Source organism: Cebus imitator, unplaced genomic scaffold (genome assembly GCF_001604975.1).
Source record: "Cebus imitator isolate Cc_AM_T3 unplaced genomic scaffold, Cebus_imitator-1.0 Scaffold440, whole genome shotgun sequence".
Taxonomy (NCBI): domain Eukaryota; kingdom Metazoa; phylum Chordata; class Mammalia; order Primates; family Cebidae; genus Cebus; species Cebus imitator.
In genome coordinates, this window is record NW_016107755.1 from 846446 (window position 1) to 861819 (window position 15374).

The following is a 15374-nucleotide window of genomic DNA, read 5'->3' on the forward strand; positions in this document are numbered from 1 at the left end:
TTTTTTTTCACCCAGGCTGGAGTGCAGTGGCATGATCTCAGCTCACTGCAACCTCTGCCTCCCGGGTTCAAGCGATTCTCCTGCTTCAGCCTCCTGAGTAGCTGGGATTAAAGGCACATGCCACCACGCCCGGCTAATTTTTGTATTTTTAGTAGAGATGGGGTTTCACTAAGTTGGTCAAGCTGGTCTCCAAGTCCTGACCTCGTGATCCGCCTGCCTTGGCCTCCCAAAGTTCTGGGGTTACAGGCATGAGCTACCGCGCCCGGACCAGTAAGCCAGTTCTTTACTCCTGGCTCCTTCTGGTCCCTGGGGTGGAGAAAAGAGCACATTATGAGGTCACAGGGAGATGGGATTTCCTAGAATCTCTAGACCACAGAGGCTGGGGAGAATTGGAGAGCAGACGCTTCCTGTCAGATTGAGCAGGTGGGAGTCATAAACCTCTGGCTTTGAGGCGTGCCCGCAGCATCAAAGTCCAGGCTGGAGTGAGAGGTGTGGACTTCCGGAGACTCTGCGAGAAGGGTGTGGGGGCACACTGTTTCGACACTGCAGGTCGGCGTGTAAGGATTGCTCATTGGGTCCCCTCTTCTGCTCCCCTTTCCTCCCTCACCACATCTGCCTATGCTGACCCTTCCTCCCGTCCCAAATCCCCCACCACCTGGCACTACAGTCCCCGCTGGGGTTTGGGTAACATTGGGCTGTCTTATTTATTTATTTATGTATTTTTACTGTAGCAGGGAGAAGGCAAGAAACCATAATGCAAACAATTTATGTTGATACACATTAGAAAACAATTAGAAAGATAAACGATTTCAACCACATTTATCTAAGGTTTGGTACTTTTATATTATTACATTCAATTTTAACAACCCTCTACACAGACATTATTACTTTCATTTTACAGAGAAAGAAATGTAAACTGAAAGGTAAAGTAACTTTCCGAAGGTCACAGGGCTGGAAAGTCTCGTGTCAGGGACGATCCCAGCCTCCTGGCTTAAAGCCCTATGCTCTTCCCACACCCCACGCCAAGATCAAGATCAGCAGCCACGGTTTTTCATCCGCTCACTCACGTCTGTGAATAAAACCAGGCCGTCCCCTATTCTCCCACTGGGTGATCAGCCCAGCCCCCTGTGGTTGTTCTTTTTTCACTAATAACTTTATCACCTCCCCTTCCCACCCACTCTTTGCTCTTCCTGCCAGGAGTGCAGCCCAGAGTTAGACTGTCCAATACATGAGCCCCCAGCCACACGTGTCTACCGAGCACTGAAATGTGGCCAGTCTGAATGGAGGCATGCTGTGTGTGTAAAATACACACCAGATTTCAAAGGCTTGGCACAAATGAAAAAATGTAAAATATCTTATTAATAACTTATATGGATCATCTATTGAAATGATAATGTTTTGGAAATATAGGACTAAATAAAATAACATCATTAAAATTACTTTCTCTGTTTAGACTATTTTTTTATGGCTACTAGGAAATTTTAAATTGCATATGTGGCTCGCATTGCATTTATGTTGAATAGCATTGCTTGGAAGACATACATTTGACAGCAAATTATTTATAGTCACTTACCTTTTTACTTGTGTGCCTTGGACAAGCTGAATGACCTGGTTGGACCTCAGCTTTCTCATTTATAAAATGGAGATCCTGATAGCACTGATGTTGCAGAGCAGATACAGAAATCAGATCATATTTTAAAATTGTTTATATCAATGTAAGATGTACTGTCATTGTAAGCAAATTCTGGCCATTACTAGTTTTCTTTCCCCTCGCCAGCATAGGGAATATTCCAGCCTCCTTTGAGGCTTGCAGCAGGCCAGTTGAAGCAATACCATTGAAGTTGCTGGTGCAGTGTACACCCTGGCACAAGGACCTTATCTGAGTCCCCACACTCTCCTGCTTGCTGATGGGCAAACCCTGGGCTGGCTGATACCTCCAATCTCTCTGGAGACAGCTGGCCACATTGCAGAAAGGCTGGAGTGGCATCTCCACTCTGTGACCCAGTCTCCCACCTGGCCCCATACAAATATTTGTTTTGAAAGTAGGCAGTTGGCATATCACCACTTTGCTTCTACTGGAGTGTCTCTCGATGGACAGAAAGGAACAGTCAGCTCCTGGTTATGGTCATCTAAGGTCAACTCTGAAATGCTGTGAGCACCTCTTCCTTCCTCTCCTCTGCTATTTTCCATCTCTGCTGTTGGCAGAAGAATAACATCCTGGCCGCCAGAGATGCAAGTGTGTGATGATATGGGTGCTGGTGTATATTTCATATGTGCCTGTGTCCAGCCATGTACACATGTGGGTGTGTGAGTGTGTGGCCCAGCCCTTCCCCCTTGGCCAAGCAGAGAGGGTGACTTTGAGGAAGCCATAGCAGCAGTACCAGCATGGCCTCTGCTGCCTCTGTGACCAGCCTGGCAGATGAAGTCAACTGCCCCATCTGCCAGGGTACCCTGAGGGAGCCGGTCACTATCGACTGTGGCCACAACTTCTGCCGGGGCTGCCTTACCCGCTACTGTGAGATCCCAGGCCCAGATCCAGAGGAGTCCCCTACTTGCCCACTCTGCAAAGAACCCTTCCGTCCTGGGAGCTTCCGGCCCAACTGGCAGCTGGCTAACGTGGTAGAGAACATCGAGCGCCTCCAGCTGGTGTCCACATTGGGTTTGGGAGAGGAGGACATCTGCCAGGAGCACGGAGAGAAGATCTACTTCTTCTGTGAGGATGATGAGATGCAGTTGTGCGTTGTGTGCCGAGAGGCTGGGGAGCATGCCACCCACACCATGCACTTCCTGGAGGATGCAGCTGCTCCCTACAGGGTAGGAAAGGGGAACTGAGGGATCCCAGGGTGGACTGGACTAAGAGAAACAGCAGAGTTGTGGCTTATTTAGGCCACCCTGAGGCCAAATTCTTTCTCCTTACTTATGTGATCACCCAGGCAGTAGACCAGGCATGGAAGTTTGTGTTTATGTTTTTTTTGAGTGTGTTCTGTGTTCACTTGTGGCCAGCAGATAATGGGAGTTCAACAAATGCTTGTTGAATGAATGAGTGACCAAAATACGAGTGTGAGTGTCTGTGTCATGGATCGGATGTGTCTGAAGTTTGTATTTGAGGGAATGATTGTACAAACAGTGTGTACCTGTGTTAATGTTTGCGTGTTTAGAAGTGTGTCTGGTGTGTTTGTGTGGGAGTCTGAGTGTGTATATATTTGAGTGTGTAAGTGTAACTGAGAGTTCCTGTTTGCGAATAAATTCGTGTTTACATATATTCAGGTTGGTAAATATATGTGGCATGTCGTTTTATCTGACACTAAATGAGTGTGTGCTGGTTTTAGTTGTTTATGCATTGTCTGTGAATTGTGTATTTTAGTACAAGTCTGGGTGTGGATGTCTTAACTAGTTAATTAGCAATTGATAGTGAGAATTCTAAGGTATCTTTGAACACACATATTCTGGAGCAAATAATTTTTAAAACAATTTATCAATTATTTTTATATTACCCAAGTTTCTTCTCCCTTCTGGAGTCATACACAAGTAATTGATTCCAGTAACAAAGGAGGGTTGTTATCTGCACATGTTTCTTTGGGATGAGCCGGAAATTTGGAATGATTTCAGTGCAGGGCATATCAAGCTCAGGACTGACCACAGATACCACTTACCTGAAGCAAAACAAAGTAGGATGTTTAACCTGAAGAAAGACTCAAGTGGGAAAACCAAGTCACAGCCTCTAATGGCACAGGATAAAGAGAAAGTCCTGATCAAAAGTCTTGGAGACAAATCAAGAGGAACAAGACTCAAAGGGAGTCTGTCAGGGCGTAAGCTCTCAGGGCGGAGAAGGCTTGGGCATTGTCAGCTAAGGAAGATACTCCTTTCCTGGAGCCATTTCATCCCTGGAGGCAGAGGGTCAGATGACATGACAACCCTGAACAAATCATTTCCCATCTTGAGTATTTTATGTTCCTTCTCCCCAGGAACAAATACATAAGTGTCTTAAGTGTCTAAGAAAAGAAAGAGAGGAGATTCAAGAAATCCAGTCAAGAGAAAATAAAAGGATACAAGTCCTCCTGGTAGGTCATCACCCCTCCCCAGACCCCTCCCCTTCCTCAGGCTCCAGTGTCTTCCTGAAACTGAGGCAACATAGATTACAGGGCTTTAAAGTTATTATGGGTTTAAATCCTGACTCTGACACTAATTCTATGACCTCAAGCAACTCTCCAACTTCAGTTTACTTATCTGTAAAATGGAGAGTAAAAATCATCATGACTTCATTGAATTACTGTAAACATTAAACCAGATTGTGCCTGTAAAGTAGCTCAGGGCTGTGCATATAATGTGCTTTTCATACAAGACAGGAGGCAGGGTGCCCCCACCACCTCCCCCTACACCTCCTCTGAGCCCTACCCCTTTTAGAAGCTACAGCAGATGGTGCTGAGACAGTACTGTGAATCTTGCTCCCAGACATGGGATGACAGGTGAAAAGGAAACCATGACACAGTTCCAGATCTACCTGGGGACAGGAGAGGAGGAGGAGGAGCGGGGGAGAAGGAAGAAGCAAACTTTCTCCCGGGCTCTCCTCCTGCACCCTCAGACTCAGGTGTCCACCAAGAGACAGCAGGTGATTTCTGAGTTTTCACATCTGTGCAAGTTTCTGGAGGAACAGCAGAGCATCCTCTTAGCACAGTTGGAGAGCCTGGATGAAGACATCTTGAAGCAACGGGATGAATTTGATTTCCGGGTTGCTGGGGAGATCTGCCGGTTTAGTGCTCTGATTGAAGAACTGGAGGAGAAGAATGAGAGGCCAGCAAGGGAGCTCCTGACGGTGAGGCCTGAACCTGAACCTGCCCCACCTGTACTGTCCTGTGGCTCTTGCATCTTTGCCTTGCCTAAGCCATGTCTCCCTCACTCACACATCTCTGTATGGCAGGTGGGAGGTGGGTCAGAGGATCTGAATGTCTCAATTCTAGTCCATGCTTTTCCAAGAGTTCCTTGGTCACTTTTTGCTCTCTGGTCTCCATCTCTCCATCCCATCATCTGCCAAATAGGGAGGATACTTGCCTTAAATATTTCACACGACTTTTGTGAGGATTCAACAGTAAGATGGAAGTGAAAGTAGCACTTCAAAAAGTATTGAGTATGTTGCAAACCATTCTCTATAATGTAAATGTCACCATCCACTAGTCAGTCGGGAAGTTTGTCCTAGTCTAGTTCACTTCCTCACACTGGAGGAAAGATATGAGGGTCCTCACAAGGCATTGGAAAGGCAGCATGACTTAGAAAGATGCCCTCAGGACTGAGAAACAGAAGACCTTCATATGAGACTTACCTTTGCCTCTAATGAGCAAGGGAAGGTCATTTCACCACCTTTATCCACAAAATAAAGGCTTTGGGCTCTGATTCCTAAAGATGGGTAAGCCCTAATGCTCTGTGACTTCTAGCCTTGTCCTTTTCCTGTCCAGGGCTAGAAATATATTTTGTCTTTTCCAGTCATAAAAAAAGTAGGAAGAGCCTGGGCAACATAACAAAACCTATTTCTACAAAAAAAAAAAAAATTAGCCAGGCATGGGCACACACTTGTCGTCCCAGCTACTCAGGATGCTGAGGTGGGAAGATGGCATAAGGCCAGGGGGTTGAGGCTGTAGTGAGCCATGATTACACCACTGCACTCCAGTCTGGGCACCAGAGTGAGACCCTTTCTCAAATAAAAAACAAACAAACAAATAAACCAAATAAAAACAAAAACAAAAAAACAAAAAAAGGAAGGAAAGAAAATAAAAGGAAAATGGGAAGGAGAGGTTGGAAACTGAATCCCTGGTATCTCTTTCTCCTAGGATATCAGAAGCACTCTAATAAGGTAAGCAATATAGTTTCTCTTTCTTTTCCCATATAAAAATACATACATGCACCACATGCCTAGATATTGCCATACAAATATATAACATTTTCACTTAAGGATGTAAATTTACATATAAACTTCAACATATTCAAATGCATTCTCAGGTATACCCATAGATGCCCAAAAGTGGGCAGTGGGGTTCATCCTAGAGGAAGTATGTCTGCAGAAAGTGGCACCTCCATGCCCTATTAGAAGATAACCGGCTGAGACTGGAGACATTATTAAGGATAATAATTCCCAGACCCAACCATTTCTGTGCTCCCAGATGTGAAACCAGAAAGTGCCGGAAACCAGAGTCTGTGTCCCGAGAGCTGGGCCAGCGGATCCGGGACTTCCCCCAGCAGGTCCTCCCACTGCAGAGGGAGATGAAGATGTTTCTGGGTAAGAGGACCCCAGGCCTCCACAGAGCACAGGTGGGCATCAAGCCTGGGCTTAGGAGTGGCCTCCACGCTCTGCTGCTAAAAGGTGTGACTTTGGCAAGGCTTAGTCCTTCCTGTGCCTTGATTTCCTTATTTGCAGATTTTTTATGAAATCTGCCTGTTAGAATATTGCGACAATGAAGAAAGATAATAAAGGTGAATATTTCTGGCAAAACATTAAACTGATTTAAAAATAATTCAACAAATCTGATCAGTGGACATTAAACAATATGAAAAATAATGGTTAACAATATATCATTCTTAATACATTAAAAAATCCCACAGCAACATTTATAATACATGATAAGTTTTTGATGATGAACGTTGTGAATTAATAGCCAGCAACAGTATTTATCTTTACCCTGTGGTAGCTGGCTCTTCCCTCCCTCCTCCTCGCTTTCCTTCTGCTAGCCTGGCTGTCGGAGTTGGACTGTCCTGTAGCGACTGCGCTCCCCTTCCTTTTCCGGAACAGGGAGTGGTGGTAGGGGAGTAGGGAGGGTTTGGAATGAGAGGAATGGGATATGGCTCTCTGCCAACCACTCCCTCACTAACCATGACAGAAGGAATGATGCCACCTATTTGTAAATGACTCACCCACAATGATGTCACCTTAGAAGGACTTTTCCCATAAGTCTACTTCCTGCAAATACTTCCAGTGGCCTGGCAGTGCAGGAAATTTTACTTTAATCAATGCCCCTGGCATTACTCTACTATTAACTGATCATAACCTTAACACTACTTTTTTGGACCCTGGTGGCAGAGGTGACCCTAACTTGTATCAACATTTATTCTGATTGTCTGGTCACCCTGAAGCTGACCTTTGACTCTCCCCAGAATTATTTCCAATAATAATAATAAATAAATGAACCCACTTCTCTACTCATTAAGCAGATATTTCTTGAGCATTTACTCTGTCCTGGGCTCTGCAGGTACAGAGGTGAGCAAGGCAGACACGGTCCCTGCTTGCTTCGAGCTAGGGCAATGGGGCTCCCATCAGCAGCAGCAGCAGCATTTCCCAGGAGCTTGTTAGAAATGCAGATGTTCAGCCCCACCCCAGAGCACCTGAATCTGAAACAGGTGTGTTTTAGCAAGTGCTCCAGGTGATTCTGATGCGAGCTTGGAACCACTGGTCTAGAGGATTCCAGCTTTATTCTTCTTGTCCCTTCCCTCTTCTGGGCCTCAGTTTTCTCATCGTTAAGTGTCTGATGGTTTTGTAAGACTAATAAAATATCATCCTGTTTTATTTCTTCTTTACAGAAAAACTATGCTGTGAGTTTGACTATGAGCCAGGTAAGCAGCCTATGTCAGAATGGGAGAGAATGAGAAGTCTTCGAAAAGGAGAGACAATTTTGTAGGATTCTGTATTGGGCACTACAAGAGTCATAACATACACTCATACATATACACATCATATGTATAGTATATATGCATAACTGTATATATACATATGTGTATATATATATATATATATATATATATATATATATATTCTTGTCTGAGGGTCCAGCAGGCTCAGTTCTTCTATGAATGGCAAAACTCACCAGACAACCCCCAGCGTGTGTATAGAATACATGTGTGTGTGTGTTTGTCACATTCTTTGTAAGGTTCTCAGGAGAACCATGAAGAAAGGACAAGCACACACACGTACCACATTAGTGGTGTGAAGCTCACATCCTGGTGATTCACGCACATGGAAAGCCTGTTGAGTAGATAGAAAGATTAACGCAGAATGGGATAAGGTCCATCTGGGAATGCTTTCTGGATAAAGGGAGGTTTGATCTGGGCTTATAACCATATCTTTAGAACTGTGAGGAACCCCTGCTTCCTCTCAGATGTGATTTCACAGATGACAGAAGGAAGGTGGCCTGTGGGTGGGAAAGAAATGAACAGAATGGACCCTGCAAGGCTGTTGCTTCTCAATCAACCAGCCTAAGACCCTGGGAGTCACAGAGTTTTTGGAGCGGGTTCTGTAATCCATGGATGGATCTGCATTTACAGAAGCTTCTCAACTTATGAATACTAAAGTAACAAAATGCAAGGCTATGCAGAAATCATTGGTGTTAAAATGTGGTCCTCAGGCTAGACAGTTTTAGAATTACTGAGGCAGAGTGAATAACCCAGGGGTGAGCCAGAGAGCCTGGCAGGAGGGAATACTGTAAATGAGTCACAAGTGCTCTGGGAGGAAAGCGGGGAGGAATCATGAAGGTTGGACTGAAGGGAGAAATGTCTCTGCCCTCCGGGATAGACATGGGAAGAGCGGAGAATGTGGTGTATCGGCAGCAGGAGATCCGAGCAGGCACACGCAACTTTGGAAGCCAATCAATTTGTGGTGAGCAGAAGAGCTTTCCCAAGGACCACATGGAACTAAACGAGAGCTGTCGCATCCTCTGAGGCAGGCTTCTCAGGCTTTCCATGTGTACGAATCACCTGGGCATTTTGTTAGGATGCAGATTCTGACAGTGTATATCTAACAAGTTCCCTGGTGATGCCACATTTTGGTCCACATAGGGAGTATATATGATTTTGGTAATAGTAACACTAATGGGTGGGTCCCAGGGGAAGTTTCTAGGGCTTCCTTGGAGGTAATAGCATGTCTGCTGACACCTGTCTCTTTTGCCTATCCCCACAGCTCACATTTCTCTAGACCCTCAGACTTCCCACCCCAAGCTCCTCTTGTCCGAGGACGGCCAGCGGGCTCAGTTCTCCTACAAATGGCAGAACTCGCCAGACAACCCCCAGCGTTTTGACTGGGCCACCTGTGTTCTGGCACACACTGGCATCACAGGGGGGAGACACACGTGGGTGGTGAGTATAGATCTGGCCCACGGGAGCAGCTGCACGGTGGGCGTGGTGAGCGAGGATGTGCAGCGGAAGGGGGAGCTTCGGCTGCGGCCAGAGGAGGGGGTGTGGGCTGTGAGGCTGGCCTGGGGCTTCATCTCCGCTCTGGGCTCCTTCCCCACACGACTGGCCCTGAAGGAGCCACCCCGGCAGGTGCGGGTGTCTCTTGACTATGAAGTGGGCTGGGTGACCTTCACCAACGCTGTCACCCGAGAGCCCATCTACACCTTCACTGCCTCCTTCACTAGGAAGGTCATTCCATTCTTTGGGCTCTGGGGCCGAGGGTCCAGTTTCTCCCTGAGCTCCTGAGAACGTGCAGTTACCTACCCTCCTCTAAGTACAGGATTCAAATAAACTCAAGTACCATGTGGACTTAATCCCTGGCTGGGTCACCTGGAAGACTTGAATAGAAACTACTGCTTTAGAAGATGGGATGGGGCCGGTTGGTAAGGGACAGAGGAGAGGACACTCAATCTACTGATCAAGACCTTTCCCCAATGCCCAGTGGATGGCCAGGGTACCTGGGGACTCAGACTGCTGCCAGCTCTCCTCATCACCATCGTTGCCAGGCACAGAAGTAGCTGCATAGAAAGAGCCCTGGATTCGGAGTCAGAAGACCTGGGTTCTTAAACCAGCCTTGTAACCAGTTGTCTGACTTTAAGCAAGACATCACTTCTTTTCACCTTGTTTTCTTCTAATGATATTAGGGTTCATGTAATCACATTCCCTAGAAACATTTATTTTGTGTTAACCATGAACCAAGCAGTGTGGTAGCTGGTGATTTGAAAATATATATATATATATATATATAAAAACCCCACAAAACCTGTTCTGTTTCTGAAAGAGCTCTTGGGAAGACGGAGAAACATAAAGAGGAAATTACAGCACAGTGTGGTGAGTGCTATGGGAGGTCCAATCCCAGCATCATGGAAGCTCAGAGGAAGGGGCATAGCTCAGCCTGGAGGGAGAGGGTGAGTGGGGGATTACTTTCTGAAAGGGGTGGTCTAAAGGATGCCTATGGTCAATAAGGAAAAGAAGGGAAGAAGCATGTTAAGAAGAGGAAACGGTAGAGAACTGGCTGGATGACCTATGACCCATGGAGCACTGGGACATCTCCATTGTCCTTATGGGCAGATGTGTGCCATCCCTAGCCGATAACACTCACTGCCTCCTTCCTCCTGGTGGTGCCACTTCTGTCTGAGGTAAAGGTGCAGGACCTGGGGGCAGGGGGACATAAGGGATAGCCATAAATCATAACTCCACCCCTGGGGAAATTGTCTTCCTGATCAGCTGATTACCAATGAGGTCAAGAAATGAGATAGTGGAAGCAAATGGGTCACAAATAGCTCAGCTGTGGGCTCAGAAATTGCTAGGTAAAAGAATTCCAGAAGGAGGCCAGGGCATAAGTTGGATGACCTGTAACTTTTAGCCTGAAGAGTGGAGACTACTGTAATGGAGACTACTGTAGTGACATCTGAGGAATGGGATGGAAGAGTGACCATGTTTTATTTTCTAGTTCTTGTCAGTATTGTATTTTCTTTTGCATAATCATGCCCTTCACTGACAGTCTTTTTAAAATCATCTCTGTTTTCTCTGCTCAGATGTAAACTACACCACTCTATCATCTCACTACTAGGTCTCCTGGGAGGAGGGAGGCCATCAGGGTGCAACCTCAAAGGCAGAGGGCACAGCGTGCTTAAGCCCAACCTTAGAATTCAACTGAGAAATTCCACTGTTCGTCCTTAGCTCAGTCACCCCACAAGTGACTTAGCTTAGATCAGAAGCCAGGGATTAGAGATTGAATTGCTTTCACTGGGAATGTGCAGTATCTCATTAAAATGTTGTATATTCAAAAAAATATAGACACCCGCAAGTGCTTATATAATGATAAAACATATCCAAAGCACCCAAACCTGTGACTCCACTAAAAAGTAGATCCTATTTTTCTGTTTATTTTTGTTGGCTTTAGCTGTGTTTTTTAAATGGACTATTATCCTCTAAAATGTATGTGTATAAAGACCCTGGCTTGCTGCTGGGGAGCTTTACACACCTGTGTCACTCTATCTTGGTAGCTAGCCAAGATCATGCAACCAGTTAATCCGTGTCTGACCCAAGGGCTCTTAACCGCTGTGCTGCACTGCCTCACTCAGAGATAGATGCCTGCATGGGTCCTAGTGATTATTTTAATGCTGGCTACACCCCACAAGTGACTTGGATTCAGAAATACAATTTGCATTTCTTCTTTTTAAATTCTCTTCTTTTTCTTTTAATAGTTATATGGCAGTGAAAACAATTTCTATGTCTCACACTGAGGAATAAAACTATTCATAAGTGAAAACACTCATGTTGGTCTGTCAGCACCTGCTTCTCCCCTAGGGTAATTTTACTTGAAGTTTACTTGCTTTTGGAGTATGCAGTCAGCACAGGAGAAGTGGATACATCCTAAGACCTGGTAACTTCAAGATAAGGTAGCTTAACGAACCTCCTTGCTCTGCTGGCTGGAAGTGGAACTCTGGGTTCCCTCCCCAGGAAGTGCTCAAGTCTAGAGGCCCTGAGTCCCAGCTGCCCTTTCCGGCTCTGAAGGACTATTGCACACTTGCAACATCCACAGTTTATCCCTCATTTTTCACAGCTTCCATGGTAGCAACCCTTTCTATTGCAAAGAAGTGAGATCCACACAAGTTAGTTCTAATGATAGGTAAGTTTATTATAAGAACAGGCACAGAAATAAGGAAAATGGGATTTTCCACCATGAGCCAGACCTCATGAGAAGCTATGTCAGGGGTAAGTGAGTTGGTGGGGTCACCACTCCTTCCTGTAGGAAGAACTAGAGAGTCAAAAAATGTTGATAACAATAACATACATAGAACTCATTTTGGCCAAACCCCATAATAAATATTTGTAATATATTATCTCGTTTAATCCTCACAACCACCCTGGGAGGTAGGTGCTGTTATCAATATCCCCATTTCGTACTTAAGAGAACTGAGACGTGAAGGTCAAGCAGCTGGTCTCAAATCAGCTGATAGTAAGTAGCAGAGCCAGCATTTGAATTCTGGTGCTTTGGCTCCTGAGTCTGTGCTCGTGACCATTATGCAGTGGCATGTTGTGTGCCCAAGACCTACTGGTAAGAAGGGGCCTCGAGGTCCAAGGCAGTGTGAAGACTGGGTCTTCCTGTGGCCTCTCAGCAGCATGGGTGGTGGACACCTGCTCCAATACATGGTGACTGTGCATGCAGCTCTGATTCTCTGTGCCTGCTCTCCTTGCCAACTGATGACACCTTCACCATGGATCTCTTCTGAATCTCCAAGAGGACCTGATGGTTTCAGTTAATTACTATTGTCCCTCTTTGATAAGGCCTTTCTTGACAGGTGACCTCACAAACTCAGCTGGCCAACCATCTGCTGTTGAGACACCCACCCTTGGCCCGATCATCTGTGGTCATGTCAGAAGGAGCCATAGGGGGCCTGGCAGGCGTCTTCAGTATAACGAACTTCTCTCCTCTGGAGGGACCCTGTGGACTGCCATTCTCCTCCCACTCCTGGTACAAGTTCTGTTGTTGACATTAGCTTCAGCTGGGATGCAGGAACTGCTAGTTGCCACTTCAGGGGTGTTCTTTCCCAAGGTTACAGAGGAATGAGTTGTCAGGACCGAGACCTAAACTCAAGTCTGACTCCGTAGTTTTCACTCTTTGCACCACCACATGGCTTGTTTTATTCTTGTGAGCATGTTTTATTCCTTATACCTCACAGTACGGTATTGACTACTTCATCGAGGGCTCAATAAATACTAATTAAATGGTAATTGATGGATCCTTTTAAACAGAGGATTAAGAAGGGCCCTTTTGCTTTCTAATTAATTCATTTATACATACATTTAAAATTTTATTGAACACCACCTGTGAGCCAGACACTGTTCTAGACATGAGGACACAGACAGTATGGTCCCTCCTCACCCAAAGAAGTGAGGCTTATGCACAGATGACTAATATGTAGTTGTATTCATTATCCATGGCTCCATAAAAACTGCCACAAATTTACTGCCTTAAAACCACACACATTTTTTGTCTCACAGTTTCTGTGGATCAGAAATTTTGGCACAGCTTTGCTGGGTCCTCAGCTTAGGGACTCACAAGACTATAATCAAGGTGTTGGCTGAACTGGGTTCTCATCTGGCTCAGCTGGGGAAGAACCTGCTTCCAAGGTCACTTGGGTTGTTGGCAGAATTCAAGTTCTTGCAGCCACAAGACTGAGGGCCTCTGCTTCTTGTTGGCTGGAGGCTGCTCTTGGCTCCTAGGAGGGGCTCTAAGTGAGTTGGCCAATGAGGAGGAGTCCAATACAATGAACATAGTTGCCAGAGTGACACCCTATCCCCTTTGCCATATTCCATTGATTAGAAACAAGTCACAGATCCTACTCATATTCAAGGAAAGGGTACCACACAAGGGCATTAATACCAAGAGGCGAGGATCACCAAGGGGTGCTGTCTTTGAGTCTATCTTCCACAACAATAATGACTAAATGCCAGGCAAGTGGTACAGACAACAAGTACTGCAGGAGCTCAGCTGGGCTCCATATGTGAGGTGGGGTCATCACTGGTGAGCTCGGGCCATCCAGATCCTTGGAGGATCCTATTTTAATGAGAGTGCGAGAGAAGGGCACTACCATCAGTTCACAGGCAAATGAAGATCTTACAAATAGTCCTGGAGACCATGGACCCTGACCTCTGCAGTGGCAGCCACAAGCATGAGCCTGTCCTGGAAGGAGGCTGGCTGTCATCCAAGAGTCGGAGTGTCAGGCATCAGTTGATGACTGTGGGCATGAGGAAATGGGGACATGTTCAGGAGCTGGCGGGCCTGAAGATGCACCGGGTAGACCTAACGGGGGCCTGGACAGGTTGGAGGAAGGAGAAGGAGGAGGCTGAGGTGAGCCTGAAGTGAGGTGTCCCGGAGATAAATAGGTCAGAGCTTCTGAGGATGGCTGAAGAAGCAATTCATTGACTCTTTTCCCCAACTGGGGATAAATAACCTCTAGTTTCTGTGGAGCACTCCTAGAAACAAAGAAATCCTTCATAGATTAATATATATTCATATATTCAATTGGCCATGTAGCATGAAGATACAAAAGCTAACAGAGCCGTGGGTGTCCTTGACCTTGATGAACCCCTGTGCATGGCTATGTTGTGTGGGTTTATATGCACATGTGGGAAAGAAGAAGGGGCAGCTCATACCTGTTCAGTAAGTCACCGGCATTCTAGGAGAGAGAAAAAGTGAGAATCATAATCAGTTCTCAGGTTCCCATCACCTCCAAATTCCTTTCCCAATTCACTCTTAGAGGCCACTCTGGGGTCCCACCTTGAGAACTTGGGGAACATAGCAACACCCCTCTTCTGTACCCATTCTGCTGCAGCAGCACTCTGTAGCCTGGAACAAGCATTGTCTACCACATATCACCACATATCACATGGGCCCCTCCCTCTTACACCTCCCAGAAGTGTGATGCGGATGGGCTGCCTACTATCCAGGAGAATCCCAGCCCTTGGGGAGGCCTCAGGTTATGCACCTTCAGGGTGTTGGTGTCTAATTCCTTGGCCATCCTCTCCAGATCAATGACCAGGCTGCTGAGCTGAGTTACTGCTTTGGAGATTCTGGCCACTTCTGTTGGCATGTGCTCCAGCTGGCCCGGCTGCTGCTGAGGGAGGGCATCCAGCTGTTCCCTAGTTTGGTGCTGGCTCTCCAGCTCAGCCTCCAGCCTGTGGTTCCCATAGTCTACCTGAAACTGCAGGAAAGGGGCTCCCTAAGACTCGATGTCAGGTGGCTCCCTCCTGGCCCTTCACAGTCTCTGAGTATCTGAGCAGGAATGCTGATTCCTCAACCCTCTTCCCCTTATAGTGTTTCCACTGTGTGTCACAGGTACTGCAGAGGCAGCTGTGGTTCTCATAAAGTCAGGGACACCTCCCCCCTTCTGCCTCACACTGAACATCTACAGATGCCATGTGACAGGATGGAAAGGTAGACTGTCAGAGACAGAAACAGGGGCCTATGGCTTGTGTAGTAATTTTCAGTGGATGAGATACTGGTCTCCTTTGATCCTTACTGTGAGCCGGCTAGAGCAGGACTGTTATCATTTAACATATAAATCACATAAAGATCGGAGGGCTTAGATGGCCGGGCATGGTGGCTCATGCCTGTAATCCCAGCACTGTGGGAGGTTGAGGCAGGTGGATCACGA

General features: G+C 46.3%; 3 protein-coding genes across 5 annotated transcripts in view; 1 reads left to right on the forward strand and 2 right to left on the reverse strand.

Annotated features, from left to right (window-relative positions):
* The window catches only part of TRIM15 (tripartite motif containing 15), an 11787-nt gene extending 9962 nt beyond the window's left edge, over positions 1-1825 (reverse strand). The window contains exon 1 of the mRNA XM_017510521.2: positions 1574-1825. Coding sequence (XP_017366010.1) covers positions 1574-1632 — 59 coding nt within the window. The 5' untranslated portion in view covers positions 1633-1825. The remainder of the gene's footprint in view (positions 1-1573) is intronic.
* A 165-nt stretch (positions 1826-1990) lies between these two features.
* Positions 1991-11484, forward strand: TRIM10 (tripartite motif containing 10). 2 transcript variants are annotated; one of them, XM_037732043.1, is made up of 8 exons: positions 1991-2814; positions 3966-4061; positions 4583-4813; positions 5823-5845; positions 6153-6268; positions 7564-7596; positions 8936-9111; positions 9650-11482. In XM_037732043.1, the coding sequence occupies exons 1-8, from the start codon at positions 2386-2388 to the stop codon at positions 9731-9733; spliced, it is 1188 nt and encodes a 395-aa protein (XP_037587971.1). In that variant the 5' UTR covers positions 1991-2385; the 3' UTR covers positions 9734-11482. The 2 variants fall into 2 exon arrangements, with proteins under 2 accessions (XP_037587971.1, XP_017366007.1); XM_017510518.2 differs by having other exon boundaries at positions 8936-11484.
* Positions 11485-13051: 1567 nt separating this feature from the next.
* Positions 13052-15374, reverse strand: part of TRIM40 (tripartite motif containing 40) — a 12795-nt gene continuing 10472 nt past the window's right edge. Inside the window, exons 4-6 of one of the 2 annotated variants that reach the window (XM_037732052.1) lie at positions 14706-14921; positions 14374-14396; positions 13052-14193 (exon numbers count right to left, since the gene is read on the reverse strand). In XM_037732052.1, the coding sequence (XP_037587980.1) occupies positions 13938-14193; positions 14374-14396; positions 14706-14921 (495 nt within the window). In that variant the 3' untranslated portion in view covers positions 13052-13937. The remainder of the gene's footprint in view (positions 14194-14373; positions 14397-14705; positions 14922-15374) is intronic. The other variant, XM_037732053.1, reaches the window with a different exon arrangement.